General features: G+C 39.0%; 1 protein-coding gene across 1 annotated transcript in view; it reads left to right on the top strand.

The window, feature by feature from the left end:
• rnf213a (ring finger protein 213a) overlaps window positions 1-15068 on the top strand; it is a 168369-nt gene extending 153301 nt beyond the window's left edge. The window contains exons 55-64 of the mRNA XM_060844830.1: window positions 2659-2907; window positions 4362-4494; window positions 4583-4666; window positions 6230-6413; window positions 7223-7424; window positions 7574-7651; window positions 9014-9211; window positions 10212-10301; window positions 12172-12350; window positions 14473-15068. Of these exons, the coding sequence (XP_060700813.1) occupies window positions 2659-2907; window positions 4362-4494; window positions 4583-4666; window positions 6230-6413; window positions 7223-7424; window positions 7574-7651; window positions 9014-9211; window positions 10212-10301; window positions 12172-12350; window positions 14473-14632 (1557 nt within the window). The 3' untranslated portion in view covers window positions 14633-15068. The remainder of the gene's footprint in view (window positions 1-2658; window positions 2908-4361; window positions 4495-4582; window positions 4667-6229; window positions 6414-7222; window positions 7425-7573; window positions 7652-9013; window positions 9212-10211; window positions 10302-12171; window positions 12351-14472) is intronic.
• The last annotated feature ends 7816 nt before the right edge of the window (window positions 15069-22884 follow it).

Here is a 22884-nt window from a genome sequence, read left to right as displayed (position 1 = left end):
CCTTTGTAATCATTAAAAACACAGAAATAGAGAACACACACCGGATCATCAACGCCACACTCACAGGAATCCGATTCACGAGAGAGGAAGAGAAGGACAACCAGCTCCCATTCCTAGACATGATGATACAAAGAACACTGAATGGAGAATTCACCACGAAGGTATACAGAAAAGCCACACACACAAACCAAGTCCTGAACTATGAAAGCAACCACCCCAACACACACAAACGAAGTTGCATCAGGACATTATTCAAAAGGGCCACAACACACTGCAGCATACCAGAACTACAAAAAGAGGAAGAAGAACACCTATACAAGGTATTCACCAAAAACGGATACCCGCGCAATTTCATCAACAGATGCATAAGGGAAAGACAACGAAATGAGGACATGCCACAACCCAAAGGACTGGCCACACTCCCATACATCAGGAGCATTTCTGAACTGACAGCCAGACTGCTGCGACCACTAGGACTCATAACAGCACACAAATCAACAGCCACTCTCAGACAACAACTCACCAGGACAAAGGACCCGATACCCAGCAGCAGCAAAACCAACGTAGTGTACAAAGTCCCATGCAAGGACTGCACAAAACACTACATAGGACAAACAGGAAGACAGCTAACAACCCGCATCCATGAATACCAACTAGCCATGAAACGACATGACCAGCTATCCTTAGTAGCCATACACTCAGGTGACAAACAACATGAATTCGATTGGGACAACACCACTATTATAGGGCAGGCCAAACAGATAACAGCCAGGGAATTCCTAGAGGTATGGCACTCATCCACAAATTCTATCAACAGACACATCGACTTAGACCCTATATACCGGCCACTGCAGCGGACAGCAACTGACAACCGGAAGCGGCAGATTCAAACCAGTATAAATGCCGGAGGAATCAGCACAGAAGCGCTTCACAGGAGGCTCCCAAGCACTGAAGATGTCACCTAGAAAGGGGACAATACGTTTGCAACAAAAACTCCCAGCTCAGCGAACAGAACAATAAAAAACATTCTGTGTCTTATAGTCTTGCTCCACAGCTACCTGATGAAGAAGCAGGGCTCCAAAAGTTAGTGCTTCCAAATAAACCTATTGGGCTATAACCTGCTGTTGTGTGATTTTTAACTTAGTTTTTTTTTCATGTGGGCATTGTTGGATGGGCCAACATTTTATTGCGCGGTCCTAATTGCTTTTGAGAAGGTGGTGATGAGCTGCCTTCTTCAGCCGTTGCAGTCCATCTGCTGTAGTTAGACTTCCAATGCTGTTGGGGAGGGAGTTCCAGGATTTTGTTCCAATGACACTGAAGGAAAACCAATACATTTCCAAGAGAAGGTTGAATGGCTTGGAGGGGAAATTGGAGGTGGTGATGTTCCCATGTAAATGCTGCCCTTGTTCTTCCAGATAGTAGTGTGTGTGTTTGGAATGTGGTGTCTAAGGATTTTTAATGCATTTCTGTAGTGCCTCTTGTAGATGGTACGCATTGCAGCTATAATGTATTGGTTTGGAAGGAGTGAACATTTGAGCACATTATTTCAGTCAGACAAGCAGCTTCATCCTCAGTGATGTTAAGCATCTTGAATGTTGTTGGAGCTGCACTCATCCCAGGCAAATGGAGAGTATTCCATCACACCCCTGACTTATACTTTGAGAAATTAGTAAGTAAGTTACTCGCTGTAGGATTTCTAACCTGCTGTTGTAGCTATAGTATTTATAAAGCTAGTTCAGCTCGGTTTCTGGTCAATGGTAGTCCCATGATGTTGATAGTTTGGGGTTCACTGATAATACCATTGAATGTGAAGGGACAATAGTCAGATTCTTTCTTATTGGATAGAGTCATTGCCTTGCAGTTGTGTGATGTGAATGCTGCTTGCTACATCTCATCCCAAACCTGGATATTGTACAAATTTTATACAGTTTCTGAGGAGCCATGAATGATGCAATGATCAGTGAACATCCACTCATGACCTTACAATGGAGGGAAGACAATTGCTGAAGCAGCTGAAGATGTTTGAACCTAGGATACTCCCCTGAGGAATTCCTTCTGAGATGACTGATCTCCAATGACCACAACTATTTTCCTTGGTACTATGTATGACTCCAGCCAGCAGAGAAATTTTATCCTGATTCCAATTGAGTTCCAGTTGTGTTCGTGTTCCTTGATGCCACACTGTCAAATACAACTTCAGGTCAAAAGCATTTACTGTTGCCTCAGCTGTGAAATTTAGCTCTTTTGTCCACATTTGAACAAAGGCTGTAATGAGGTCAAGAACTGTGTGGGCCTAGTGGAATAGTGTGTGTCAGTAAACAAGTGCTGCTTGATGCCACCTTCTATCACTTGATTGATGATCAATAGCAGAATAATTCGGCAGTAATTGGCTGTATCTTGTATACAGAACACACCTGGGTGGATTTTATAGTTGTAGCTGTTCTGGAACAAATGGAAAGTTGCCTTCGCTATTTGAATGTAATTAATTGACTTGAGGAGTGAAAGATATTTTATAAATGCACTGTATTTTTATCTTGTTTTGTCTTTTTTACTTGCTGTTATATTTCAAAACCAAAATTACTAAAATTATATGTAGGTAGGTGTAAGAAGCTAATTAATATTTATTGTAATTTAATTTGTGGAACTTCATTTTAACAGAACCTGGATAGAAATCTTATGGACATCAACAACCAAATAAGTCAGGACAAAAGAATAAGTTCAAATCCTATTGTCAAAATTGTGTACGGCGACCCACAAACATTTCTTAAACTACCTGACAAGCAACCACTGCACAGTTCTACTATTTGGAGCTGTCGGAAAAGAATTTCCATTGAACATTTGAGACACATAATGGAACATGAGGATGTGCAAGATGCTGTACCCATCCTTTGGAAGTTTCTACAAAAGGTATTTGGCACAGCATGTTTTATGGTCTGTGAAAATGGTTGGTGTAAACTGAAAGAATTTAGTTGTTAAGTGCACACGTTTCTTTGTTTGCATCAAAAAGAAAAAAATGCATCTAACTGGTGTGAAACATTTCAATCCTTTAAAGGATCATTCTGAAAGTGACAAGAAAAATACTTTCTATTCATATTTTGTAAAATTGTACATTTAAAATATCAGTGGCAAGGATTTTCAACATTGTGGCCACAAAAAATACATTAATGCCTCATGACAGAGAATGACAAATCTCAGATGTCCACTAAATCTTAGTTTCTTTGGGCCCTGCATAAGTCTTTTGGATCAGCATTCTTCCATAATGTGTGGAAAGATGTGGGCTGGGGAAGTTCAAACTAGAAATCATAGCTTTAAGGTAAGAGGGAAAAGATTTAATAGGGATCTAAGGGGCAATTTTTTCACGCAGAGGCTGGTACATGTATGGAATGAGCTGCCAGAGGAGGTGCTGGAGGCTGGTATAATTACAACATTTAAAAAGTAACTGGATGAATACATGAATACAAAGTGTTTAGCGGGATATGGGCAAAATGCTGGGAAATGGGACTAGATTTATTTAGAATATCTGATCAGCATGGACGAGTTGAACCAAAGGATCCGTTTCCATGCCGTACAGCTCTAGGATGCACAAAATACCAACACCAAGGCATTCATTCTAAAGCGTAAAACACCCAGAAAACGGTCTAGCTGAAATCTGTGATATGTAGCATATCTACCAACAATGACTCTCATTGTCTATAGTTTTACCACTGAATTTTTTTATTGTATTGGTTGCATCTTTTGAATGGTTAGAGAATGTTCTCCAAAGTCTGAAGGTTATTCATAAATACAACCTGGAAACAGATAGCAAGCCTGAAAAATGTAATTGGGGAAATTAGGACACGCTTTGAGAAGATTTTTTTGTGGATTGAGAAAGACCTGAAGAGAGAATAGGACTGCTTGAAGTTGCACTACCAGTGATGGGATGGTGGGCAAGAAGATAAAAACAAAACTGGCATTGGAGTGAGTAAATGTAAAGACAATGAGTGAAGAACCAGAGAGGTTGGGGCTGAAGAAATGCATGAATTGAAGCTGATGTGGAACAGGGTTGAAGTGGCAGAGAAATAGACAGATTGGGAGCTTATGGACAAGAGCTGATAAGGAAAGCAGTGTATCAGCCATCTGAATGTAACAGAGCAAGGATTTGACAATAATGGTTACATTGTTTGCAAAATTTTCATATGTTATTTGATTGAAATACCCCAGTTCAACATGCACAACTTCTTGTTTTCTCTGTTCATGAATGCATTAACAGCACAAATGCTTCTTAAGTGTAAATTGGTGAACTGCAACTTGTTGATGCCAGATGTATTGTAAATATGTTCTGTGGCATTTCTGTAATGTGTTAATAATCTCCTAATGTGCAGGAAGCTCAGTTAAGATTGGTGAAGTATCTACCAGAATTATTGGCATTCCAGTATGACTTGGTGAAACGATTTCAGAATGCAACTGATGTACCTGCACAATCTGTTCATGAGTTTCTTCAGAACATCAGTCCAGGTAATTATTTTTCACAAAGCAATACAGACTTGAATCCTTTCTAACAAAGTATCTATTCTTTCTCCAATATGTGCATTTTTTTTTCTAGAGTCTTTAAAGCATACATTTTCATCTCAAATCTCACGTTTCTTTTATGTATGGAATCAACTACGAACATTCCTTGTTACTAATGGTGAGTCTTACCTATATTGTAGCAATTAAACTAATTACAAAATGAATGTTTAGTTAGCCAAAAAAAAGTAATCCGCCAACTTGTTTGATAGATGATCTTACAGCAAAAATCTTGTATTTCTATCATCACAGTTTAGTTATGATGTATCAGGATGTGAAAAGCAGGATCTAATTCCGATGACAACAGAGATGTAAATTAAATTCCAGGGAGAGGAAGGTATCCAAAAAAATCCTTTAAATTATTTAGAGTCATGGAGATTTATAGCACAGAAACAAGCCCTTGGATCCAACTCATCCATACCAACCAGATATCCTAATTAACCTAGTCCCATTTGCCAGCATTTGGCCCATATCCCTCTAAACACTTCCTATTTGTGTAGCCATCCAGATGCCTTCAAAATGTTGTAATTTGTACTAACCTCCATCACTTCCTTTGGCAGCACATTCCATAAGTGCACCACCCTCTGCTTGAAAAGGTTGCCCTTAGGTCCCTTTTAAATTTTTCTGAACTCACCTTAAACCTATGCCCTCCAGTTTTGGACTTCCCTACCCTGGAAAAAACCTTGACTATTTACCGTAACCATGCTCGTCATGATTTTATAAACCTCTAATGCTCAAGGGAAAATGGCCCCAGACTATTCAGCCTCTCCTTTTAGCTCAAACCCTCTAACCCTGGCAACATCCTTGTAAATTTTTGCTGAATTCTTTCAAGTTTCACAACATCTTTCCTATAGCAGAGTTGACCCTGAGCCCTTGTAATTGGATCACCTGGTCCATAAACTTCAGCCTTGTTTGCATTTCTAAAATTTGTCAATTTACATGTTTGGAACCAACGAGTTTGGTGCAAAAATCTTCAACTGGAACTTTTAAAAGAAAGGCATTCCTAACTAATGGCAAGTACTGTCACTAACCCAGTATATTCCACAGAGGCATCATGGTATTTTTTTATAATCACTGTGGCATTGTAGCTAATTTGAACCTGTGGCATTCATTTTGATGAGGAATGGCTGAAATAGAAAGTTGGACTAACCTATTTGCACACAGCAAAGTCCCAACAATACTAATATGATAACAAACTGATTTTGTTTGGAGATATTGGCTGAGGGAAGAATATCGACGAGGTTACCAAGTCAGCTTGGTGACCTCAGCTGCTTCCAAATAGTGCCCTGGGATCTTTTAAATCCACCTGAGAGAGCTAATGAGGCTCTATTTAATAGCCCATTGGCAAGTGATGCATCTGACTGTAGATCAGCCCCTCAAAGACAGTGGAGTGGAATATTACATTGGATACTGTCAAACTGAGTCAAAGCAGACTCTAATCTGTAACAATTTAATATGTTTTATGTGTGATTTACAATAGATGTAAGCTAATGGGATTATTGATTTAAATCTTCACATTCCTTCCAGAGGTAAATGATCTCAGAATAAAAATAGTAAAGGCATTTTAAAGGATTTCAGCCTTTGGACTGCAAACGTATTCCTTGAATAATAAAACCGTTATTATTTTGACATTTTTAATTTTAAAGATAATGGACTTTTATTTGCAAATCTCACTCTTTTACAGGTGAAATTAAGATTCCAGAGGAGTACTGTGCTTTTGATTTGGACATGCACAACTGTGCACTCGAAGTCCTGCTCCCCCGTCGACAGAATCTTGGCTTGTGCTCTACAGCATTAGTTAGCTACCTTATAGGTCTTCAGAATGACTTTGTTTATACAGTGGAGAAGTACACTAGCAAATCTACAATGTGAGACTTTTTTGCATGTCTACTGGCACTTTAAAACTCTTGACTAACTCTTGATATTAATGGCCTAATAGGATAAATGTTGAGATAAATGGGTGTTTTTTTAATTTTATTTTTTCATCTCCTGTTTCAAAATTTTATTTTTCTTACTTGAATTGAAACACTACCTAATGCTAGAAACCCCCAAACCTGAGGAATTTTTATTTAAAAAGTAGAAATATAGTGGTTTAGAAGTTGGGGTGAATTCTGGATAATTTAAGTTTGAATATTAACTATAATGTAAAAATCACAAGGGTCTTCTCCATGCCCAAAAATTGGTAAAAGATCACCATTTAGGCAAATGCCATTTGTCATTTCCCACTAATCATCAAAAGTACTTGATACTAAATACTTTTTGTAGTATTTGGGTGATTCCTTGAAGCACCTAGCACACAAGGCTATGGTTTAATTGCTGGAAAAAAAAAGGTGAGAGTAGATTGGTGCTTGATGATTGGCAGCATCTGGGCTGTAAAACTGTATGAGCCTCAAATGTAGAAAAGAAAAATCACCTTCCAGCTTGGAACTAATTGGCAATCGACTGATGCCATTACAAGCTCACAGTAAGGAAGGTATACAAAATGTAAATGTCTGTTTCATAGAGTAAAAATCTTTTGTACCCTCATTGGTTCACAAGTGTGTAACATGAGTAAAAACATTTAGCCAGGAAGGGTTTTCTTCCATCACTGTAACTCACATCAATCAATCATACATATAAATTATTATATTCAGTCTTGTGTTCATCCTGACAAAGCGTTTTTTCTTGGAATTTATAGGTACTCAATCAAACCGTCAGATGTTGCTGACTTGCATGTAATTAAATATGAGGTCGGGAGAGATCTGATTCCTCTCATTTCATCCAACTGCCAATACACAATGGAAAAAGGAGGGGAAACCATGTTTGAGTATGACTTGAAGAGAATTGAACAGCAACTTACTTATAGATTCTTAAAAGGAAAACCACTTATAAGCTTAACGGTAAGTCAAAATTGGGATAATTTTAAAAATAACTGTATACTAAGTCGTTCAACAACTGAGTGTACCCTACTGTAAGTCATAACAGACCTCGTGAGTTATATTAGCACAATACTCTATAAAGACATCCTATTCCTTCCATTTTTATTCAGGGAATACCAACACTGATTTACAGACAAGAAAGAAATTATGAAAACATCTTTAAAGATGTGAAGAACAAGCTGCCTCAGGTACTCACTTCTTTTATGTTTTGAGTGGGCTTAAAGGATAATATTGCAGAATAAGAAAAACAAAAATTGCTGGGTATACTCAGCAGCTGAAAATGTGTTGCTGGAAAAGCGCAGCAGGTCAGGCAGCATCCAAGGAGCAGGAGAATCGACGTTTTGGGCATGAACCCTTCCTGAAGAAGGGCTCATGCCCGAAACGTTGATTCTCCTGCTCCTTGGATGCTGCCTGACCTGCTGCGCTTTTCCAGCAACACATTTTCAGCTCTGATCTCCAGCATCTGCAGTCCTCACTTTCTCCTCGAAGATTTATGCTCAGTAGGCCAGGCAACATTTGGGAAGGGAGAAATGGAGATGAAGTTTTAAGCCAAGAATCTTTCATTAAAACTCAAATTAGTTAATGAGTTAGGACTTAGCAAGCAAGGAATAAAAGGAAAGGTTTGTCTTACTGTGAAAGGCAAAAGCAATTAAATGTTAAAAGGAGTGATGGTGCATGGCAGAAGTAGGTGGTATTGAAACAAGAAACAGAAGATTGTTGGCGGCACGGTGACTCAGTGGTTAGCACTGCTGCCTCGCTGCACCAGGCTCCCAGGTTCCATTCTAACCTTAGGCGATTATCTGTGTGGAGTTTGCACATTCTCTCCATGCCTACGTGGGTTTCCTCCCACAGTTCAAAAATGTGCAGGTGAATTGGCCATGTTAAATTGCCCATAGTGTTAGGTGCATTAGTCAGAGAGGGGTGGGTTGCTCTTCGGAGGGTCAGTGTGGACTTGTTGGGTCGAATTGCCTGCTTCCACACTGTAGTGAATCTAATCTAATCTAATTGTTCCATGGGCTATTTGCGCCTTTCAGACAGTTGTCCTTCTCTGAATCCAATCCAAATAGGATAGCTGCTTAAAATAAGTCTCTTAATATGATAGGAATGTTTTCGAGGTTTGTTTTTGATTGTTGTGGCTTCATGCTGCCTCAATTCTTACAGTATTATTTTTGTTCATTTTTCATTCAAGAACTTTTCCAGTTGAGTAGACTACATTAGTATTTAATAAATAGCCTTAAGTAATTTCTTTAAAATGGACACTAGGATTGAAATACTGCTAGTTTAGAGTGATTCTCAATAACATATTCCATAATCCTGAAAACTGCAGCTAGATACGAAATTCTCAGAATTTGAAGGCCTGCCAAAGAGATCTCATTGATGCAACAGATTAATATATTGGTGAGAATATGAATAACACAGACTGCTAATAGATTTGAACTCTGTGTTTCCCTTGAACATAAAATGTCCTGTAATGTTACCAATTTGCAGTATTTTCCTCATCTAGTTTCTTGTCATCCCAAATCATATCCATCAATGTTTTTCCCTTCTAGGAGTTACTGCCAAACTCAATTATTAATGCAATATGTGGTGAACTACAATCATACAGTGACGTGTGTGAAGCATTCACTGCTGTGGAAGTTACTTTAGGATTTCTGGCCTTATCGGGGGGAGACCCTAATCTACAGCTTGTGGTCTACTTGAAGGAGGTGTTACAAATGGAAAATCAAACTGCACCGCACGTACTAGAAGTAAGTACATTTATCCTGAATGTATAATAAGGTACTCTGGATTTACATGAGGTTGTTTTAATCTGACAGGCTGGCTTTTTTCTCCTTGAATGCCTTAAAAATTATTTTTATTTTGTACTACATCTACAACATAAACTGGTTTCCACTTTCTTATCCAGAACTGATATTGTTCAATAAAATGGGCTACTGTAATATTCAGGCCCATTCATGCTGATAGATTTTGATATTCAATGTCAGCTTGACTCAGTTAATAGCCCTTTAAATCAGAGCCACTGTAGAAAACATGACGATATCTTTTGGGTAAATAGTTAAGTATAATTTTGAAGGAGTGCTGTGGTACTGGAGGTGAGAGTTGTTGATTCAACACTCCGTCAAGACCTATACAGGCAAAGTTCTGCAGATGCGAGTAAAATGACATCTCCTGTTTATTCGAATATTGACTTCTCATCACTTGAATTGAGGAGGAGCAGGGAATTCATCTGGTATCCTGACTAAGATTAATATGCTCAGCCCGTGTCAAGAATAAATCAATTGACCATTAGTACAATTTCTGTTGTGTAACCTTGCTGCAAGCAAGCTGCCGACTGAATTTCCCCACACACCAATGATAATGCCACTTCAAATCCATTCATTGTATGTGCATAACCCTCTTTTGGAGATAAGTGGTAAAGTACTATATAAATTCTAGTTGCTAAAATATAACTGCATTTAGACTTCAATGATAGTCCCTCCTAAGTTTTACCCAGATTCATCATTCAAAGTCAACTTATTTGAAAAACATATCCTCTATGCTAAGGGATCGGTCTGGATCATCTAAGATTGCAGTGCCAGACAATAATTTTACTTCTTTCTGTGTATTTTTTTAAGTCCTTAGTCAATATTAGCTTTATTTCCTATTCGTTTTAAAGATGATGGGACATTGTATATGGCTATTTGGATCTATGACAACACAAAGTACAAGCATTTTTAATACATGTTAAATACTTTCTTTTTGCTCAAGGCGTTGACGAGGTGCAACTTAAAACACATCCAAGCACTTTGGCAACTCCTCTCTGCAAGGAAATCAGAATGCTTCCTCCGTCTGAAGCGGGTAAGGAATGGAAATATTGTCAGCAAGAACCCATTTATATTTCTTGGGCTGTAGAGATAATGCAGGCAAGGTTTATGTCTCTTCCCTAGATCCCCAGAAAAGGTGATGCTGGAGCTTCTCCCAGAAATGCCACTTATTCATGAGTTTGTAAGGAATTTTAACATCTTGACACAATGATAATGAAAGAATGGGTAATATATGTCTGAAGTGGAGTGCTGTGTGACTTGAAGGGTAGTTTGAAGATTGTGATGTACCTGCATCCTTGCTGTTATCATAGTGGTGGAGAGAATGGACATTTGGTAATGCTTCAAGTTATTAGCAGGTTTCTGCAATGCACTTTTTAGATGACTTCACTGTATCCATTTTTTGTACTGTGATGGAAGAAGTTAACATAGAACAGCAACCTTGCCACTGAATTCAAAGACAGTGTTAGGCTTCCTGAGTACTATTGTAGGTGTACCCACTTTTTCATAAATGAGTGAATTAACATAATTTTGCGTGAGTGTAGATATTTTGTTTTATAGTCTATTTTCAGCCAAAATTTATATTCAGCCCGGTTATCAAAAAAAAGCATTGGGAGGTGATGGCCTAGTGGCATTATTGCTGCACTATTAATTCAGAAACCCAAGCAATGTTCCAGGGAACTGGGTTTGAATCTTGCCATGGTAGATGATGGAATTTAACTTCAATAAATTCAATAAAAACCTGTAGTTTAGAGTCTACAATGAAACCACTGATTGGGAAAAACCCAGCTGGTTCCTTTAGGGAAGGGCATCTGCCGTTCTTACCCAGTCTGGCGTACAGGTGACTCCAGACCCACAGCAATGTGGTTTCTTAATTACCTTGTGGATAATTAGGGATGGGCAATCAATGCTGGTCTGGCAATCAAATCCTAAAATGTAAATAAACATTTAGAATAGCTTTTTAGCTATTATACCTATCTGCTTAATTCACAAGCTTAGCCACAGTGTAAAGATGCAGGCTTAAGCTCTTCACAAAGAGATGTGTACAATCCTGGGGAGCAGTCAGTGCTCTGTTCTATTTGCAGCAACCATTGTTCTGTTCAGAGCACTCTATGATTGTGGCTATAGTTGGAATTCCTGGTGTCCTCTTAAATTTCAAAGAATTAAAGTGCAAGCATGTCCCAAAGGTTTTTGCCTTCCAGACAAAAAAAAACAACAAACAGATAATAGTTGTTGACCGATAAATGTTAATATTCATCTTTATAGGTTGATATAATTGAGGGTTCTTGTGTCTACAAGGCAGTAACTAGATGGGTCCTTTCCACCACTTGCACGGTACTCTATTATGCCCAGTGCTCAATAAGTATAAAAAAGCACAAATATATTTATCCCAGTTGTACCGAGTTTGGGTTTACTCTTCAGCATGCTGTTGAGTTGCTGATCTATATCTGTTTGGGAAGGAAATGGGTAGATATAAGATTTTACTCTGCAAAGAATGTATTCAACCCAGGCTATTGCTGCATGTCTTTTAGCAGTCTGCTTTCATCGGCTTTGGCTGAAGTCTCGGAAGTGGTTAGCCAACTACCCTCTGTGCACCATAGATTGTGAAGAACAGGGGAATGGAGGAGAATGTTATTTGTATTAAAGAGGAGTTACTGCAAATCTATCAAGAAGTAATTTGGCATTTGATTAGTAGGAACATCAAGGGACAGTGTAAAGCATAAAATTTTGAATTAACACTGTAGTGCCGATTAAAAAGAAGATTGCTCTAAGTGTATGGTCCATACTTACTCATACTGCAGGGTTACAGCTAATTTAATGCAATAGGTAAACTTTTTAAAAGATTAGGCAGAGAATATATCAATCAAAGTTTAAGTTCCTCATTGTTTTTGTGTGTGTACTTTCAGGATCCTTTCTCAGGAATTCGAGCTGAATATAAAGAGGACCTCAGTGCAGAGGAAAGGAAACAGTTGCATACTTTCTTCATGAATACAAGTGTAGATATATTCATACTGGAACTGCATGAAATGTTGATTTTGAAATGCAAAAATATTCAATCATCAGAATCTTTAAATGCATCGTGGAGGTATGTCCACTTGTTATAAAAGTTATCATTAAGTTTGGCAAGATGAGGTGATTTAAATGTCAGTTTTTCAGTAAACAAATTAAGTGTAGGAACACTGCTAAATTAGTATCAAATACATATTGATAATTTCAAGTCATTCAGTTTGTCATTTGCTTACACGGAAGAAGACATTTTCATGGAGCACTTTCTAGCCTTGCCTGATTTTGATGAGATGCAATATGTAATTAATATGTTTGTCATCGTGGTCCACCAAAATGAATCCTCTTAGCCTGTCATAGAATCATTGGGAAGTACAGCACGGAAACAGACCCTTCTGTCCAACTTGTCCAGGCCAACCAGATATCCCAACCCAATCTAGTCCCACTTGTCAACATTTGGCCCACATCCCTCCAAACCCCTCCTGCTCATATATCCATCAGATGCCCTTCAAATATTGCAATTGTCCCAGCCTCCACCACTTCCTCTGGCAGCTCACTCCACACACACACAACCTTCTGTGTGAAAAAGTTGCCCCTTAGATCCCTTTTATATTTTTCTCCCCTCACTAAAAACCCATGCCCTCCAGTTCTGGACCCCCCCTCACCCCAAGGAAAAGACCCCGTCCATTTATCCCATCCATGCCCCTCATGATTCCAGAAACCCCAACGAGGTCACCCCTCAGCCCCCAATGCTCCAGGGGAAACAGCCCAAGCCCACCCAGCCTCTCCCCACTGCCCAAACACTCCAACCCCAACAACATCCCTGTAAATCTCCACTGAACCCCATGAAGCTCCACAACATCCCTCCAACAGGAAGGAGACCAGAACACTCCAACACTGGCACAACCAATGTCCTGCACAGCCACAACATGACCCCCCAACTCCCACACTCAACACTCTGACCAACAAAGGAAAGCAGACCAAAAGCCCCCCTCACCATTCCATCCAGCTGCGACTCCACATTTAAGGAGCCACAAACCCACACCCCAAGGTCTCCCTGCTCAGCAACACTCCCCAGAACCCCACCATCAAGTGTATAAGTCCTGCCAAGATTTGCCCTCCCAAAATGCAGCACCTCACATTCATCCAAACTAAACACCACCTGTCACTCCTCAGCCCATTCGCCCATCTGATCAAGATCCCATTTAAATCTGAGGCAACCCTCATCGCCATCCACCTCACTTCCAACTCCGGTGACAGCTGCACACCCACCAACCACACCTCCTATGCTCACATCCAAATCATCTACCTAAATGATGAAAAGTAGTGGACCCAGCACTGATCCCCATGGCACTCCACTGGCCACAGGCCTCCAGCCTGAAAAACAACCCTCCACCACCACCCTCCATCCTCCAACCCCAAGCCAGCTCTGCATCCAAATGGCCAGCCCTCCCTGCATTCCGTGAGATCAAACCTCCCCAACCAGTCTCCCATGGAGAGCCCTGACGAATGCCCCACCGAAGTCCACATAGACCACATCCACCGTTCTGCCCCCATCAATCCACGATGCTACCTCTTCAAAAACTCAGTCAAGTCTGTGAGACATGACCCTCCACGCTGACCATCCCCAATCAGTCCCCGCCCCTACAAACACATGTACATCCCGTACCCCAGGATTCTCTCCAACAGCTTGTCCACCACCAACGTCAGGCTCATGGTTTATAGTTCCCTGGCTTGTGGATGTAGGTTTGCTTGCCGAGCTGGAAGGCCCACCTCCATACGCTCCGCCGCCCCACTAGGCGATATCCCCAGTGGGCCTCTGGGTGAACCACTGGCGACAATTCCTGCCTTCCATCGACAGGTTTGGGTTTCTTTGAGTTGGTGATGTCATCACCTGAAAACTACTTTGTTAGCAAAACCAGTATGTCTAAAACCAAGATAATATCAAGCCAAGTTGCTCTATTTTATCTGAAATATCTGTCAAGAGGGGCATAGCAATGCATGATCTCCACAACTCAATTGTTGAAAGGATGAAATGATGGTAAATTAGAGGGATTCTGAAGGTTTTGAAGACAAATTGCAAAGAATGAGGAAAAAAGGCTCTGCTTCAAATTTCTTAATTCAGAATACTTTTAGAACTTTTTTGTAACGAGTTGAAAAATCTGATTTATTTTCCAATATCTAAAGTCATCTTTATTTTTCAGTTTGAAAGATTCATTGAGAATCATTATGGAAATGAAAGAAGTGGAAAATTTGCCAGAACTTGATGATCTTTTCCCAGACCAAATTCTGTTGTCAAAGAGTGTGGAGACCTGGAAAGCAGCTGTGACTTTCAAACGGGAGCGATTACACGTTTCAAGATAATTTTGAAGGACCATTTAGATGAAATCTTTGTTTAACAGTGATATTTCATTCTAACACAAAATAGAGATCGTACAAAATTTTAAAGCAGAAACATTTGCTTTGCAATTCCTTTTTTTAATTACTGAAGCAATAATTTATCAAGCACTGTGTCAGATATAACTGCCTTTGTTTTGCACCTGAAGATCTTTGAAGAGGTGTTTGAAGTTTACAAAAACAAGTGATATTATTAAAAGTTAGTCATTGCTTATCTTGGTGTCTTAATCCAAGGTCAGTTAAGCATTGTAACGCACATCATGAAATTGCAATCTTCTCCTGCACTGCATATATATTTACATTATGTGAATATGGGTGTGAAAATATTTTCTGCCTGCCATAACGAAAAATGCATAATCATCTTACTATATTAAGGTGCCTTTATGTTAAAATGCTGCTTAAAAATGTGAATGTTGGTTTCTGAAATGAAACAACATTTTATTAAAGACTTGCAAGTGCTTTTTTTGGAAAACCTTTCAGTTAATTTTGAAAACATAATGTTTACTTTGAATTTTAGGCATTGCCTGTAAGTTTTTACAAAAACCAATAAAGCGCGTTAATTTAAAAATACGTAATTTGTTAACAGAGTGTAAAGCCTTTATTATTTGAAAGTAATGCAACAGCAAAACACGTAACATCCTCTGCATCAGAAAAAAGTTTTACGTCTCTATTTTGTCTTCCCAATTTAACAATATATTGAAGCATGATAGACAGTTTGAAGAAAACTTAAATAACTAGTATTATTATGCAGCCAAGGTTAATTTCACCAACTCCAAATGGACATAAATTAGCCCTACGTGAGAAAGGGTTTAAATTAATTTGTCAATAGGATAGGTGACTAGCTGAAATATTAGAGAGGAGAAATGAAATGTATAAAGGACTTGAAGAGAAAAATGACAATAGACTAAGAACAGACAGTAACATAAGTAATCAGAATAATGCATGCTGTGCAATCTGATAAGCGTTTGAAGAGAAAATCTGTAGAATGCAAATAGAGCTGTATGCATTCCTCACCACATAGGGCTATGATCTGAATGGGGCTTAAGAGTAGCCCGCTCAGCCCTTTTAGCCTCCTCAGTTCAATAAGATCAGATGGCTGAGCTGATTTTAACCTCAACTCTATTAATAATCTTTCAGCCCCTTGGTGACACAGAATCTAACAACCTCTGCCTTATCAAAATATAAAGATTTTTGAATGCACTGGCTCTTGAGGAACGAAATTCCAAAGACATTCAAACCTCATGAAAAATGTTTCCTCATCTCTGTCTTAAATGGGCGACCTCTTTATTTTTAAACTATGACCCCTAGCTCTAGGTGTACTCATGAGGAAACATCCTTTCCACATCCACCTGGTCAAGTCACCTCAGGATCCAGAAGATACAGGCCTTTCTTTATAAGGCAATCCATCTCGTAAACATTCTCTAAACAGCTTCTAATGCATTAACATCCTTCGTAAGTATGTGACAGCACTGCAGATGCTGTCTCAACAATGCCTGTATAACTGCAGCATAAACTTCCTAATGTTGCATTCAATTTCCCTTGATAAAACATAACATTCTTTTAGCTTTCTTGATTACTTGCTGTACCCATATACTAACCTTTTGTGATCTATGTGCTAGGATACCCAGATCTCCCTGCATATCAGCTGTGCAACGTTTCACTACTTAGATTTGTTTCTTTATTATTTTTGGTAAAATGGAAATGTCACATTTTCCCTACATTGTATTCCATTTGCCAGATCTTTACCCACTCCACCTATCCATAACCCTTCAAATTCACCATCCTACCAGTCTTTGTGTCATCAGCAAAATTAGCTGCCATACCTCTGGTCTATTCATCCAAATTATTTATATATATAAATGTTGTAAAAAGCTGAGGCCCCAATACCAAAGGCTGTGGCACATCACTCATGACATTGTGCCAACCTGAAAAAGACCATTTATTCCTACTCTTTGTTTCTCATTAGTCAGCCAATCTTCTATCTGTAGCATTGTTACCCTCTCCACCATGAGTTTTTATTTTCCACAATAACCTTATCAATGTTTCTGGAAATCCAAGTTCAATGCATCCACTGCTTCCCCTTCATCTGTAGCAGCAGTTACTACTTCAAAGAATCCAATAAAATGGTTAACCACACTTTGTCTTTAACAAAACCATGTTGACTTTGCCTATATAATGCAATAGCAATGTTAGAACTGATTCAATGAAAGAGGATATTAAGAACTTAATATTCATGCCTACATGGTATTTAGGATAGATTCCATTCTGTTAGTGAGCATTGATGGATGAAGCTATTAAAGTATTGATGAGAGTTGACATAGTTCAGAGGTTGAAGACAGAATTTACTTAGTCAGAATTAAGGAATAATTGATGAACTATTGCCTTATTGGGTGTGATCCCAACTTACCAAATAGTGGGAAAGAGATTTGCCATTATCTGACTACAGACTCAGATAAAAACAATGTAAAGAAGGGAGAGAGAGCGAATTCTCTGATCTTCATGCAACAGAACTTTATCAGTGTGTTTGAAGTTCAACGAAGAATTTACAAATGTTAGATCTATTTCAAATGGAATGAAGTGAGGTAACTGGAATATATCTCAAAGGAAGAAATAGTGATCATATGATCAGGTTTCGAATAGTTAAAAAAAACATGTAATTGAAGTTGTAGAGGATAAAATGAGGCAGCAAAAAGATTTTTGGTAAATGCAAAATACTGTAGTGAAGAACCAAACAGAATTAAAGTATCAAGAGCCATAAAAAGGGAAATAAATGAGGCAAACAGGACATAAGAATAGATTACCTATTAACAAAAAGGGGAGACAAATGTCTTAGAAGTAAAAAAAAAGGGTAGATGGATCATCAAAGGAAATTTGAGGCCAATTAGGGACTGAAATAGATATTGTAAATGCAGAAAGCAGAGTTGAGCTACATGCGCTTTGCATCTGTCTTCAACAGAGAAAAGGATGCTACCGATGTACTTGCAAAAATGGAGGCAGTATTGGATAGGATAAAACAAAATGGGTATGCTGAAAGGTAAACTGTACTCCAAGATTAAACAAAGGGGTAGAAGGGTCAGTACCAAAGGAGACTGAATTTCAGGTCATTGTCAAAAAGAAGCAGAGGGCTGTTAGGGAACATTATTACACACAGAGTTAGTAATATCTGGAACACATGAAACAGTGGTTAAACCATATTCAATAGCAATGTTCAGAGAGAATTGAACATTTTCACACTTTTGAGAAACAAGCAAGAGTGTGACTCATGGGATAGGGCCACCAAAAAGGCATAATGGTTTGAATGGTTTCTTGTGTAGTGGTCATTCCATAAATTCAAATTATAATAAATTCTCCTTTATTTCAAATAAGCTCTTGTTTACTGAAGTGGTGTCCATTAACAGCAACCTCACTTTATAGAAAGGATGCTTGTGATAAAGGAATGGAAATAAGCATGAGTGATTTTACTTTATAAACAAATTGGAAAAATCAAATTGGCAATGGTAGCATGGATGAGAAATTGATAGGATGCTTCTGAGACAGTTTCTTAGAGCAGCATGGAACTGACCAGAGAGCAGGCTATACTAAACTTCATATTATGTAATGTGACAGGATTAACTAATTACTCCCTGTAAAAGCACCCCTAGATGTTAATAATTACAATATGAGTAAAGTTTACAACCTGTTAATAAACAGGAAGGTTAGGACTAAAATGTATATCTTAAATTTAAATACAAGCAATTATGTGGATACAAAATCTGAGATAACCCAAATGAATTGGACTGTGATTAGGGGATAGATCAATGCAGAATCAGTGGCAGATTTTTAAGGGGCTATTTTGGAATATTCAGAAGTATACTAGTACAAAAAAGAAAAATTCTGAGGAAGGACTCGGCATCTGTGGTTTACAAAAGAAGTTAAGGAAAGCATCAAACTTAAGGAAAACTGTATAATTGGACAAAGCTGAATCTCAGGTCAGATGGTTTGACAGAATGTAACAATAGAAAGTGATGATTAATCAGAAGAAATTAAACATGAGATCAAGCAAGCTCTGAATTTTAAAGCAAAGATTTTCTACAAGTATGTAAAGAGAAAAAGAACAAGAAGTGATTGTTGCTCATCTAGAGAATGGGGACTTAATCACAGATAAGGAAATGGCTGATGAAAGGAACAAACACTTTGCTTCTGTAGAGGATCTAAAAAAAAATCACTAATATCTATAAATGAGGAAGTGGAAGGAAGAGAGAAACCTATTGAAATTACAATCACTAGGAGAGCAGTACAGATCAAACTGATGAAGCTGTGTGCTGCCACATTCTCAAGGCCGGATCGACTTTATCTCAGGATGTTAAAGGAGGTGGCTAATAAGATGTTGAGTCTTCAAAATTCATTAAGTTCAACAAACAAAAACTGGCAAGTATCAAATATAATCCCTCTGTTTAAGAGGGAAAGGAAACGGGAAACTATAGGCCAGTTAGCTTAATGTTTGTTGTGGTGAAGGTGTTAGATCGTTAAGAAGGTTGAAGACATTCTCCAAAAAGGTGAAGCATGTAGGGATTTGAATTTTCTTGTCCATGAAACACAAATGATTAACATACAGGTGCAGCAAGTAATTAAGGCAGCAAATTGAATTTTGCCTTTATTGCTAGGGGGTTGGAGTTTAAAACTAGAAAAGTCTTTGTTATAACTGTACAAAATGAGGCTACATCTGGAATATGTGTACAGTTTAGATCCTCACATTTAAGAATTGGAGGCTGTTTGAAAGAAATTCAGTTGGCAGATTCCTGAGATTAAGAGATTGACTATCAGGTACATGCATTGCATTAAATATTCATTACAGTTTAGTAGAATGATTTGATTTGAAATGTTTTGATTTGTAAAATGCAGTATTCTGAGGGGGTTTGACCGATAGGTGTTGACATGTTTCTGCTCGTGGGAGAATCACCAACTAGGGGATGTAGTCATACATTCAGGGGACATTTAAAACTGAGTGAACAGAGGGTAGTGAACATCTGGACTTGTCTACCTCAGAGAGTAGTGGAGACTGGAATAAAATCTTTAAAGAGTAGGTGGATAGAGTTTTGAAATATTGGGGGATTGAGGGCAATGGAACTGGCATATAAGAGGAATTGACACCTGGGGCAGATCAGCCATCATATTGTTGAATGGTACAATTCTTGATTCCTGACGAAGGACTGATGCCCGAAACGTCGATTCAACTGCTCTGTCGGATGCTGACTGACCTGCTGTGCTTTTCCAGCACTATACTCTCGACTCTATCTCCAACATTTGCAATCCTCACTTTCTCCTGTTGAATGGTACAGCAGGCTTGAGGGGCTGAACATTCTACTTCTGCTGCTAACTCACGTTTGTACCAATCAGTGCAAATATAGAACAATAAGCCCTGGTTGCCCTAGGATATCCATCTTGTTTAATCACTGTTCCTTTGCTGGTGTTGGGTCAAAATTCTGGAATTCCCTCCCCCAGGACATTGTCGGTCTACCAACAGCACATAGACTGCAGCAGTTCAAAAAGGTAGCTCATCTCCACCTTCTCAAGGGCAACTAGGGATGGGCAGTAAATGTTGACCAGCTGGTGATGCTCACATCCCATTTGAAGATAAAAAAAACTGCCAAACCTTTGTGCAGGACATAGATCAGTGCAGTAATGCAAGTAAAGGACAGTAGATGGCGGCATAAATTCACAACAACAAACTGCATTTTAAATCCTAGCAACTGATACATGTGATGCTTAAAAGTTTTTGTTATGTTTGTTTTTCTGCAGTGACCTATGTTTACTTCTATAACTCACAAAATTAAACTTAAGTCATGCAGTTTAACACAGTGGTTCGGTGGTTAGGACTGCTGCCTCACAGCGCCAGGGACCTGGATTCGATTCCACTGTCTGAGTGGAGTTTGCACATTCTCCCCATGGCTATGTAGATTTTCTCCGGGTGCTCCAGTTTCCTCCTGCGGACCAAAGATGTGTATGTTCGGTGGATTGTCTGTACTAAAGTGCCTGTAGTATCCAGGGGTGTGCAGGTTAGGTGGGTTAGCCATGGGAAATGCAGGCATACAGGGATAGCTATGGGATGGGTCTGGATGGGATGCTCTTTGGAGGGTCAGTGTGAACTCGATGGGTTAAATGGCCTGTTTACATACTGTGGAATTCTATGATTATAAAGCATCTATTAGAAAGTAATGGGGAGTTTATCCTGTAGAGGAATTATTGAGAGAGGGATGAGTAACGTTCTGAAAATAGTGTATAAGTTGAGGGGTTTAAGGAGTAAATTTCAGAAACTATGAGCACAAGGAGACCATTCAATTCCCTTGATGGTAAACCACCATTCAATGAAATCAGGGAATCTGTAGCCTAATATCATTTACCCATTTCGGCTCCATAATCCCCTAACTCCCTTTTAAAAAAAAATCAGAGTTAGCATTCACTATTTTTTAAAGGGAGGGTGATTAATTATTTGAGCCATCCTTTGAGGAGGTATTTCCTTCTACCTTGAATAGCTCTGATTTTGAAGTCATGACCACATATCCTGGACTCCCTCACCAATTGTCCCTATCCACTCTTCCCATGATCCTTTGTTCTTACCAAAATTAAAATTATCTTTCTTCATAACGTAGCAATGGGTTTGTTTCCTTTTGTAGGTCTGTTCTAAATGCTCAGTGTGGTGTAAAGTTACTACTGTATGGAATTACTGATTTCTTGAATTGTGTGATCACCTCAAGTGGTGCCTGAACACTAAACATGTTAGAATTGCTGACCAAGACCACAGTCAAACTACTTTGTTTTTGTCATTAAACGCCAGTCGGTCTCTGTTGTTCAATGTACAGCAGATCCAGAAAGCTCTCGTGGCCCTACCTCTGGACTACGATGCCATGGTTCAAGTCTGACATGCTCCAGAGGTGTGTAATAACATCTCTGAATTGCTTAATTAGAGCATATCTCCAACAGATCCAGACAGAATATAGGGAATGGTCCAGTTGAAGAGCCCTGGAAGCGTGCTACACTCACCATATGTTCTGCTTCAAATTACTCAAAGCTAAATGACTACAAACAGATTGAAGATAGTGCATTGTAATTGATGTGTTGGTTCAATGCAAACTGATTCCGAATGGATGAGTTAACAACAGGATTCAGATTACAGAAATACGACGACTTCCCTGTAAAACACCAATTAGCAATTTAGAACTACAGCAAAACATAGAATGCTTATTCTCCCAGTTTTCCAGTGGCAGCTACAATGCTGTGGAGAATAACAATCAACGATTTGCTGTAATTCTAAATTGCTAATTTGTATTCTGAAAGAGAGGCACTGGACCCAAAACATTTACTCTGTTTTCTCTCCACAGATGCTGCCAGACCTGCTGGTTTTTCCAGCAATTTCTGATTTCTAATATCCACAATTCTTTGGGTTTTTTGGCTGTGGAGAATCACTTGTATCAAAATTAAATGTTGCTGTGTCACCTCATTTGCAAAAGACGTTATAATGAAGAGAACTTGGAGTGCATGTTCATAGTTCCATGAAAATAGAGTCGCAAGTAGATAGGATAGTGAAGAAGGTGTTTGGTATGCTTTCCTTTATTGGTCAGAGTACTGAGTACGGGAGTCGGGAAGTCATGTTGTGGCTGTACAGGATGTTAGTTTGGGTACTTTTGGAATATTGCGTGCAATTTTGGTTTCCTTCCTATAAAAAGGATGTTGTGAAACTTAAGAGGGTTCAGAAAAGATTTACAAGAATGTTGCCGGGGTTGGAGTATTTGAGCTGTAGGGAGAGGCTGAAAAGGCTGGGGCTATTTTCGCTGGAGTGTCGGTGGCTGAGGGGTGACCTCATAGAGGTTTATAAAATCAAGATAAGAATGAAAAAGATAAACTCTTTTCCCTGGGGTGGGGGAGTCCGGAACTAGAGGGCATAGGTTTAGGGTGAGAGGGGAAAGATTTAATGGGACCTAAGGGGAAACATTTTCTCACAGAGGATGGTGCGTGTATGGAATGAGCTGCCAGAAGAAGTGGTGGAGGCTAGTACAATTGCATTATTTAAAAGACATCTGGATGAGTATATGAATAGGAAAGGTTTAGAGGAATGTGGGCCAAGTGCTGGTAGGTGGGACTAGATTAGGTTGGGATATTTGGTCGGATTGGACGAGTTGGACCGAAGGGTCTGTTTCCATGTTGTACATCTGTATGATTCTATGACTCTAATTCAGATTTGC

The sequence above is a fragment of the Hemiscyllium ocellatum genome, chromosome 25 (assembly GCF_020745735.1).
Source record: "Hemiscyllium ocellatum isolate sHemOce1 chromosome 25, sHemOce1.pat.X.cur, whole genome shotgun sequence".
Classification (NCBI taxonomy): domain Eukaryota; kingdom Metazoa; phylum Chordata; class Chondrichthyes; order Orectolobiformes; family Hemiscylliidae; genus Hemiscyllium; species Hemiscyllium ocellatum.
The sequence above is the reverse complement of the archived record's forward strand: the minus strand, read 5'-3'. Positions and strand labels throughout refer to the sequence as shown.